General features: G+C 53.1%; 1 protein-coding gene and 1 long non-coding RNA gene across 2 annotated transcripts; one reads left to right on the top strand and one right to left on the bottom strand.

Annotated features, from left to right (window-relative positions):
* Positions 1–3,008: 3,008 nt before the first annotated feature.
* Positions 3,009–4,616, top strand: Gpr152 (G protein-coupled receptor 152). The gene is made up of 2 exons (XM_059249183.1): positions 3,009–4,232; positions 4,425–4,616. The coding sequence occupies exons 1-2, from the start codon at positions 3,009–3,011 to the stop codon at positions 4,614–4,616; spliced, it is 1,416 nt and encodes a 471-aa protein (XP_059105166.1).
* Positions 4,617–9,534: 4,918 nt separating this feature from the next.
* On the bottom strand, positions 9,535–10,025 carry LOC131911431 (uncharacterized). Its single transcript, XR_009379367.1, has 2 exons — positions 9,914–10,025; positions 9,535–9,785 (listed from the first exon to the last, which is right to left on the bottom strand). It is a non-coding gene; the product is annotated as an uncharacterized LOC131911431 (long non-coding RNA).
* Positions 10,026–10,031: the final 6 nt, after the last annotated feature.

Raw genomic sequence — 10,031 nt, 5'->3', positions numbered from 1 at the left:
CAGCAGTCCACTGCTCCTCTACACAGCAGTCCACTGCCTCCTCTATACAGCAGTCCACTGCTCCTCTACACAGCAGTCCACTGCTCCTCTACACAGCAGTCCACTGCCTCCTCTACACAGCAGTCCACTGCTCCTCTATACAGCAGTCCACTGCTCCTCTATACAGCAGCCCACTGCTCCTCTATACAGCAGCCCACTGCTCCTCTATACAGCAGTCCACTGCTCCTCTACACAGCAGTCCACTGCCTCCTCTATACAGCAGTCCACTGCCTCCTCTATACAGCAGTCCACTGCTCCTCTACACAGCAGTCCACTGCTCCTCTATACAGCAGTCCACTGCTCCTCTACACAGCAGTCCACTGCTCCTCTACACAGCAGTCCACTGCTCCTCTACATAGCAGTCCACTGCTCCTCTATACAGCAGTCCACTGCTCCTCTACACAGCAGTCCACTGCCTCCTCTACACAGCAGTCCACTGCCTCCTCTACACAGCAGTCCACTGCTCCTCTACACAGCAGTCCACTGCTCCTCTACACAGCAGTCCACTGCTCCTCTACACAGCAGTCCACTGCCTCCTCTACACAGCAGCCCACTGCTCCTCTACACAGCAGCCCACTGCTCCTCTACACAGCAGTCCACTGCTCCTCTATACAGCAGTCCACTGCTCCTCTACACAGCAGTCCACTGCTCCTCTATACAGCAGTCCACTGCTTCTCTACACAGCAGCCCACTGCTCCTCTATACAGCAGCCCAAAAGGACAAACGTCTCCTCTATCCAACTCTGAGGTTCAGGAAAGGAATACAGGTGCCGTTGCCAGACCCAGAAGAGTCCCAGGCTGCTCTCAGGACCCTCCCAGCCAGCCTGCCAGGGCCTGGAGGCTCAGACCTCATCTGGCATCCCGAGGAGGAGGGTACTATTGGAGCTTTCCCTCCTGGAATTGTAAATATTGGAAACCCCAGTATATCAGGGTCTTGTGAAGGGATAATCCTGTAGTTTTCTTTCTTTTTCCTTCTTCCTGTTTTGAGATAATGTCTCATGTATGCCAGGCTGGCTTCAAAAGCCCAACTATGAAAGGCTAGCCTTGAACTCCTGACCCTCTTGCTGCACTCTCCAATGCTCAAGTTTCAGATGTGCACCAGTTGTTGCTCTTATTTGAGAGAAGGTTCTAAAACCCTGTGGTCTAGGCTGACCTTGAACCTATGGCCATTCCCCTGCCTCTATCTCCCAAGTACTGATAATACCAACATTGCTACCTTTAAATGGTTTTCAACCCTGTCTTCGGGAACACTGCGGGTGGGGGGGTATGCCCCCACACCTTTTATTCAGAGCACCCCCTCTGCGTTCACGTAGATGGTCCAATCTAGAACTTTATCTTAAAACAAGACTTGAAACTGTGGGGAAAAGAGCTGAAGTTGGGCATGATGGTGCACTCCTTATAATTACCACACTCAGGAAGCAGAGGCAGGAGCATCATTTCAACTTTGAGACCGGCCTGGTCTACATAGTGACGCCATCTCAAGGAAACAAGAGGCAGGGGCAGGGGATGTGGCTAAGTTGGTAGAATGCTTCCCAGGCATGCACGAGGCCTCGGGTTCAATCCTCTCAGTACTGCAGAAGCTGAACACAGTGGCCCACGGCTGTGATCCCAGCACTGGGGAGGTGAATATGGGAGGCGCAGGAGTTCAAGACCATCCTCCGCTCTGTAACGAGCCGGAGGCTAGTTTGAGCTGCATGAGATCCTGTCTCAAAAATGTGAAAACCGGGCAGGCTGGAGAGATGAGACGGCTCAGCTGTTAAGGCGTTTGTTGCTCTTGCAGAGGAACCAGGTTCAGGTCCCAGCACTTCCACGGTAGCTCTCAACTACCATGTAACTCCAGTTCTAGGGGATCCAATAGCCCTTTCTGGGCTCCACAGGTACCAGCACACACACACACACGTGTGTGTGTGTGTGTGTGTGTGTGTGTGTGTGTGTGTGTGTGTGCAAACACTCATACCCATAAAATAATAAATATTTTTTTCTTTTTTGAGACAGTCTCACTATGTAGCCCTTGGCTAGCCTGGAACTTGCTAAGTAGACTAGGCTAGCCCTAAACTCAGACTCCCCTGCTTCTGTGTCCTAAGTGCTGGAATTAAAGGCATTTGCCACCATGCCTGGTCCCCCCCAAAAAAAATTAAAAAAAAAAAAAAGATGCTGTGCGGTGGTGGCACATGCTTTTAATCCCAGCACTCGGGAGGCAGAGGCTGGTGGATCTCTGTGAGTTCGAGGCCAGCCTGGTCTACAGAGAGAGATCCAGGACAGGCTCCAAAGCTACACAGAGAAACCTTGTCTTAAAAACAAACAAACAAGCCAGGCGGTGGTGGCGCACGCCTTTAATCCCAGCACTCGGGAGGCAGAGCCAGGTGGATCTCTGTGAGTTCGAGGCCAGCCTGGTCTCCAAAGCGAGTTCCAGGAAAGGCGCAAAGGCTACACAGAGAAACCCTGTCTCGAAAAACCAAAAGAAAAAAAGAAAACAAACAAACAAACAAAAGACTCAAAGCTGGCATGGTGGTACATATTGGTAACCTCAGCATTTAAAAGACTAAGACAGAAGGATTGCCTCAAGTTTAAGGCAATCCTGATCGACATAGTAAGTGCCAGGCCAGCCAGGGTTCCACAGCAAGACCCTGTCTCAAGACAATATTTAACAGTCTCCACAATAAACTTGAAATCCTCTGGTTTAGTCCACTTAGGCACATGGTTAAGTATAGTTTCAGCTGCTGACCATATCTGTAACCTTCACCAAGTCACAGAGTTAGTGGACAATCCTCTCCAAACTGGTAAAATTGACTACTAGGGGACCACATGAGGTTATCTATTTAAGAGCCTGGCACAGGCTAATCACTGGCCCAGAGAGGAACAGTGACTGGCCTGGGGTGCACAGCACCGTCTCTCTCATACCAAGCCATCACACATTTGTTGATTCAGCAGACTGGCAGTCCATGTCCAGCGCGACTCTGAGGACCCAGAATGGACACTGCCATGGAAGCCAACCTGGACGCTGCTGGCCACGGTCCCCGCACAGAGCTCGATGACGAGGACTACTACCCTCAGGGCAGCTGGGACACAGTCTTTCTGATAGCCTTACTGCTGCTGGGACTGCCAGCCAACGGGCTGATGGCATGGCTGGCTGGCTCGCAGGCCCGGCATGGGGCTGGCACGAGACTGGCCCTGCTCCTGCTCAGCCTGGCCCTCTCTGACTTCTTATTCCTGGCAGCAGCGACTTTCCAAATCCTGGAGATCCAGCATGGAGGGCACTGGCCGTTGGGCACGGCTGCCTGCCGCTTCTACTACTTCCTATGGGGTGTGTCCTACTCCTCCGGCCTCTTCCTATTGACAGCCCTCAGCCTGGACCGATGCTTGCTGGCGCTGTGCCCACGCTGGTACCCAGGGCGCCGCCCAGCCCGCCTGCCCCTCTGGGTGTGCTCTGGGGTCTGGGTGCTGGCCACACTCTTCAGTGTGCCCTGGTTGGTCTTCCCCGAGGCTGCTGTCTGGTGGTACGACCTGGTCATCTGCCTGGACTTCTGGGACAGCGAGGAGCTGCCTCTGCGGATGCTTGAGATCTTGGGGGGCTTCCTGCCCTTCCTCTTGCTGCTGGTCTGCCACGTGCTTACCCAAGCCACTGCCTGCAGGACCTGTTGTGGGCACCAGCCTAGGCCTATGGCCTGCCACGGCTTTGCCCGTGTAGCCAAAACGATTCTGTCAGCCTATGTTGTTCTGAGGCTGCCCTACCAGCTGGCACAGTTGCTCTATCTGGCTTTCTTATGGGATGTCTACCCTGGGTACCTGCTCTGGGAAGCCCTGGTCTATTCTGACTACCTGATCCTGCTCAACAGCTGCCTGAGCCCCTTCCTGTGCCTGGCAGCCAGTGCTGATCTCCGGGCCCTGCTGCGTGCTGTGCTCTCGTCCTTTGCAGCTGCTGCCTGTGAGGAACGGCCTGGTAGCTTCACACCAGCCGAACCACAGACCCAGGTGGCCTCTGTGGGCTTGACTCTGCCAGAACCAACAGCTGAAGGCCAGTCACGGTTGGATCCCTCGGTCCAGCCTCAGATGAATCCCTCTGTCCAGCTACAGTCAGATTCTGTGGTCCAGCCTGAGGTGAGCCCCTCAGTCCAGCCACAGTCAGATTCTGTGGTCCAGCCTGAGGTGAGCCCCTCAGTCCAGCCACAGTCAGATTCTGTGGTCCAGCCTGAGGTGGACTCCCTGATCCAGCCACCACTGGATCCTGTAGTTCAACTTGCGGTGAACCCTTTTACCCAGTCACAGTTGGATCCCATGGCTCAACCTCAAGTGAACCCTTCAGCCCAACCACAGTCAAATTCTGTGGTGGAGACTCAAGTGGACTCCTTGACCCAGACACAGTTGGATCCTGTGGCCCAGCCACAGTCAAGCATGGAGGCCCAGGCCCCTGCCTGTGGGGTTGAGTCAGCCTCTAATCCTGGTGAGGAAAGGTCCCCCAGCCCATCCCCAGATCCCACTCCTGGGGCCTCTGAGAACCCAGACAGACCAGCTGTTCCTGAGGAAGAAAGCCCTAGCAGTGTCCCACCAAAAGAGGCCCCCAGCACCGGCCCTACTTGAGTGACCGGGAAGCCCAGGCCTGCCAGGGCAGTAGAAGAGTCAGAGAGAGCCAATGAAGCAGATAGGCAGAGAGGTGGCAGCACCAAGAAACACAGCAGGAAAAACCCCATTGATTCCCTTGAGCCTCCCTGGGAGGGCTGAGGAGAAGTGAAACCAGCTAGCCAAAAGTCCCAGCCAGCGTGCTGTGAGTGTCTCCTCCCTGGTCTCATCAGGCTTTCCCATTCCTACCCCAAACACACAGCCACCCAACATCCTTGAGCGGCTGAGGATGGTCCTGCTGGGTTCTAGCCCCCAGTGCCCCCAGGGCCCCCAGTCCATGCTTTCCCCCTTATTGCCTCCATCCTGGTGGAGGAAGACAGCAGGGGTACTTCCTCTGGGCTCGATCTGATGGCCCTCCAACCCTTCCCTCACTTTCCCCATTCCTGTCTGGTTCTCTGGCTTGGGCACCAAATAGAAAAGTTCCAGTAGAGAGGAGAGGCGTCCAGGAGCCCACAGCCTAAAGCAAGAGCCAGCTGGCCTAGCGTAGCCAAGCTGTCTGAGACATTCACCTGCCCCCAGCACACAGAGCCTGGGACAGGATTTCCCTAGCAAGGTGCAACCAGATAAAAGTGCAGAGCAGCCAAGCCTGGATTCAAATCCAGCTCTGCCACACCCTGGCTTGGTAACTGGGCATGCTTTGAGGGGCATTTGAGGATTAAATGAGAAAGTGAGTGTGGCACCTGCAGGAGCCAGGCCCACAGTGAAACTCCGGAGCAGACCTTTTCCTTCACTGACCTTTCCCTTCCCTGACATACGAAAAATGGCCCTTCAGGGGCTGGGACTGGAGGGCAGGAGGACAGCGCCACCATCTGCCTGGAGCACCTGAGATCCTCTGATTGCTTAGGTTGCAGACAAGCCACCTCTGCGCCTTGAGGGTGGGAGACTCAGAAATCTTCGAGTTCTGACTCCACCCAAGAGCCGAACTAATGTCACCTGCCGCCAGCCCTCAGGGAGGGTCGGACAGGATCTGGGGAAGGTGCAGAGTGTGCTGGAATGTGAACCCCAGGACACAGACAGGAGGCTGCCCCAAGGCGGAGAGCCTGGGCACCATGGTCCCAGGAAGGGCAAAAGCTCCGGAAGTCAAAGGGCTGAGCCAGTTTTTCCCCTCCAGCTGCAGACGCTGCAAGGGAAAAACAAAACAGGAAGTACTGAAAATTGTTTCCCACACACTTCCCTCCAACCACCCCCTCTTCACCCAAACAAGGGTTCTCCTCCCAGCCTCTTGTGTTCTCAGATCAGGTCTCCCCCACTCTCCCTGCCCCCCACCATCCTTTCCCATTCATGAGTGTCTGAGAGTATGCCCTCAGCAGCAGGTGTCCATGACAGGGTAGTTTAGGTGAAGCTTTTGCCTGGGAAACTTGCATCAAAAACAGGCAAGGTGGCAGGCTGTACAGGCAGCTGGGAGGTGCGCAGTCAGATCTACACGTTTATTGCAAACTCCTTCTTTTTTTTTTTTTTTTTTTTTTTTTAAATATTTATTTATTATGTATACATTGTTCTGCCCGCATGTGTCCCTGCATGCCAGAAGAGGGCACCAGATCTCATTACAGATGGTTGTGAACCAACATGTGGTTGCTGGGAATTGAACTCAGTACCTCTGGAAGAACAGTCAGTGCTCTTAACCTCTGAGCCATCTCTCCAGCCCCGCAAACTCCTTCTTAATGTCAATTTTCTGGTCTGTGAGATGAGGGTAATGGGCTGGGTATGGCTAACTCCTGTAATCCTAGCACTCCGGATGCCAGGGCAGGAGTCGCATAAGTTCAGGGTCAGCCTGGGCTACATAGTGAGACTCTGGGTCAAAAAAGCAAGGGCTGGTGGGACCGGAGAGATGGCTCAGCAGCTAAGAGCATAGAATATTCTTGTAAAGGACCAAAGTTGGTTCTCAACACCTGAATGTGGCAACTTACACACATGAAACTCCAGCTCCAGGGAATCCCGTGCCCCCTCTGGTTTCCATGGGCACCTGTACATATGTGTGCACATATACACATGCAAACAGATACACATATAAATTGAATTAAATAAATCTAAAGAAAAGAAAAAAAGGAGGGGCTAGAAATATGACTCAATAGTAGGGTGCTTGCCTAAAACATTCAAAGCCCTGGGCTCAGTTACCAGCACTGCGAATAATGGACGTTATATTCTCTTGCTGGTGATTACAAGTATGGGGGACACACATGAGAAAGCCACAGAGTGGCCATGGCAGTTTCCAAGTATAATGGTAGCCTGATGGGGTGACAGGTACCGTCTTAGTCACTGTTCTATGGCTATGAAGAGACACTATGACCAAGGCAACTCTAGAAAAGAAAGTAATTGGGAGCCGGGTGGCGGTGGCACACGTCTTTAATCCCAGCACTCGGGAGGCAGAGGCAGGCGGATCTTTGTGGGTTTGAGGCCAGCCTGGTCTACAGAGCGAGATCCAGGACAGGCACCAAAGGTACATGTAGCTTGCTTGCGGTTTAGGAGGCTTAGTCCGTGATCATCATGGCAGGAAGCATGGCGGCAGGTAGGTGCCGGAGAAGTAGTTGAGAGCTACATTCTGATCTTAGTCAGAGAGTGAACTTGGCCTAGCATGGGCTTTTTAAACCTCAAAGCCCACCCCAGTGACACACTTCCTCCAACAAGACCATATCTACTCCAACAAGGCCACACCTCCTAATCCTTCTAATCCCAGAGTTTCTCTCCCTGGTGACCTAAGCATTCAAATATATGAGCCGATGGGGGCCGTTCTTATTCAAACCACCACAGGCAACAAAGCCAGTGGGAGAGATATTTCTGAAGTATTTGTTGAATTAATTCCTCTAACAAATTATATATACATTTGGTTTTTTGAGACAGGGTTTCTCTGTGTGTAGTCCTGGCTGTCCTGGAACTCATTTTGTGGACCAGGCTGGCCTCGAACTCAAGAGATCTGCCAGCCTCTGCCTAAAGGCATGTGCCACCACCACCCGGCTCTAACAAATACTTAAAGATCATTTACCAGATAGCTTTCTGAGCAGCCTTCCATTTTGGAGACACATGTTTCACGTTCAGAGTGTCTCTAGGGGTTGCTGGGCTCTGGCTCCACCATTCATTCACTGTGTGGCCTTCAGCAAAGCTCTTAGACTTTTTGGGACTTGCTTTGCCCATTTGTAAAACAGGTATTATAATGATTGGCCTCTCTGCTTGGCTCTTTGGTAGAGAGTAAGTCTTCAATCACCCGACAGCCATTAATTTGGTATGCTAATGGACACCCTGAGACCAAAGAGGCCTAGGTCAGAGCCCTCCTGGCAGGTAGCCTGGGCACCCATTATCCATCTTCTTACACTGCCATGGTGCCTCCTCCACAGGAAGGTTCACCTTCCTCTTGTCCCTGCCCATTTGCTGGAGTTCACAGTCTCCAAGGGCAGAGCCTGGATTTCTGTCTCCCCTAGGGCACTCTGCAGCGACCCTTTCCCTTCTCCTGACAGGGCCCCCAAAACCTCCTCAACATCAGGTCAGAGAATAAAACTTCCCTGCCACCAGCTGTGACCCACCCACAAGCGCTACCTCTTAGGGAGCGAGCCAGCCCCACCTCCAAGGTCCCCAAGGGGAGTCTCACCCATAAGGGAGAATTGCTCCTCAGAAGGAAGAGCTGCACCCTGGGAAGTTGACGGGATAAAGAGCCATTTTCCTAGTGGCCCACAGAACAGGTTTGTGTTAGAGAAGATGGAGACCTGAGTCTCCAGCATCCAGCTCAGGGAATACACCCCAGGGGACTTGTTGCCTTCTGGGGGACTCCTTCCTCCAGGTGAGATCCCTGTGTTTTTTTTCCCCCCAAAGGAACCAGATGTTGGTTCTGAGGACTGTGAATATGAATATTTCGCAATTCTATATTCAGGCCTACTGCTCATTTATTCATCCAGGACGAAGTGGTTTTAAGCTGGGTGCTTGGTGGGGTCTCCTTCTGGGCACTGGAAGGACAGGGAGGGTCGTGACAAAGTTCTTGTCTTTTGTTTGCTGACAGGAATCATAGCAGGGTGCCAACTAATTACACAGTGTAGCATCTGGGTCTAAGAGCAACAGATGGGAATAAGGAAAACCAGACAGTCACTGGGTGAGAGGGGAGCCCAAAAGGGCCCTCAGGGGAGGTGACACTTGAGCAGGGGCCTGGAGTCATTGAAGGATGAGGCCTTCTCAAGGCCAGGAAGAGCTTCCAGAAGAGAAAGGGGACAAGATGTGCTAGCCTGAGGTGGGAGTGGAGGTCTGGTGTCATCAGGACACATGCTGAGGATAGTGGTGGGTGCCCTGGGATGGGTGGCAGGGGTCAGACAGGAATTCTAGGAGAGGAACATGGGAACTGTGGATTTTATTTGAAGTGGGGTGATGTAGGAGTGGGGGAATAAGGAACTGTAGCCACCTGGCCTGATGTGGGCTTCCTACAGAACCCCTGCTACCCAGTCAAGCCACACTCCTGCCTGCCTGGGTCCAGGGTTAATGAACAGTGAGAAATCCAAAGTCTTTGGAAACAACAAACGAAGACTGAATCCCAGCTGGGAGGTCTCAATCAAGCACTTGTCCGTTCCCTGCCTGTTTCTTCAGAGTGTGGTGAGCACTGAAAAGGGACACAAGCCCACCTACCCTCCCCCACACAGTGGAGGGCTTCATGCCTGCTAAACAGAAGCACTTCTTACCTCTGCTCTTGCCTCCTCCCATATCCCTGTTCTCTTTCTGGGAAAGACATCCTCCCATCACCACTGCTCACCCAGAGAGGTGGGCACAGAGGAAGAAATGCTACCTTGTGGGTCCTAAGGGGGCACCTAAGTCCTCCAGGATGAGACAAGATAAGGTGAATCTGAGGAGGCAAATCCAGGCTCTGAAGAGACGGAAGAAAGAAAGGAAGGTGCACGGGATCCACAGGTCATCTTCTACATCGATTTTTACTAAGGCCAAGCAGGAGCCACGGGTGTCCTTCAGGATGGATGATGGACTTCCACTTCTTCCGTTTACATAGTCGACTGACATCATGCACTCTCAATCTTGAAACTGGCACCTATGGCTGGGTGTGGTGGCACATGCCTTTAATCGCGGCACTTGGGAGGCAAACGCAGGTAGGCGGATCTTTTGAGTTCTGTGCCAGTTCCAGGCCAGCCAAGTGTGCATAGTAAGATCCTGTCTCAAACACAAAACAAAAAACACGTGAAAACGTTGGAGGCGGAGCGAGAGGATCCTGGCCAGCAGCACTGGGTAGGGAAATCGATGGGCAAGTTTCACTTCCCCAGGAGACTCCTAGGCTGTACCTGTGCACCTGTGCGGTAGTTCCTACCAGCTCCGCCCGCCCGGTGCAACGCCGCTGGCTGAGGGCCGAGCGACCAGGCCTCGCCCCGTGGGCGGGGCATGACAAACCCCCGCCTTCTG

The sequence above is a fragment of the Peromyscus eremicus genome, chromosome 1, assembly GCF_949786415.1.
Source record: "Peromyscus eremicus chromosome 1, PerEre_H2_v1, whole genome shotgun sequence".
In the NCBI taxonomy this organism is placed as follows: domain Eukaryota; kingdom Metazoa; phylum Chordata; class Mammalia; order Rodentia; family Cricetidae; genus Peromyscus; species Peromyscus eremicus.
The sequence above is the reverse complement of the archived record's forward strand: the minus strand, read 5'-3'. Positions and strand labels throughout refer to the sequence as shown.

What these genes read in the sequence shown, in the direction of transcription:
- Gpr152 (XM_059249183.1), top strand. Translation starts at nt 3,009, where the DNA reads ATGGACACTGCCATGGAAGCCAACCTGGACGCTGCTGGCCACGGTCCC. An exon ending in ATTCTGTGGTCCAGCCTGAG is followed by an intron (nt 4,233 to 4,424) that starts GTGGACTCCCTG and finishes GCCCAGCCACAG; the next exon opens with TCAAGCATGGAGGCCCAGGC.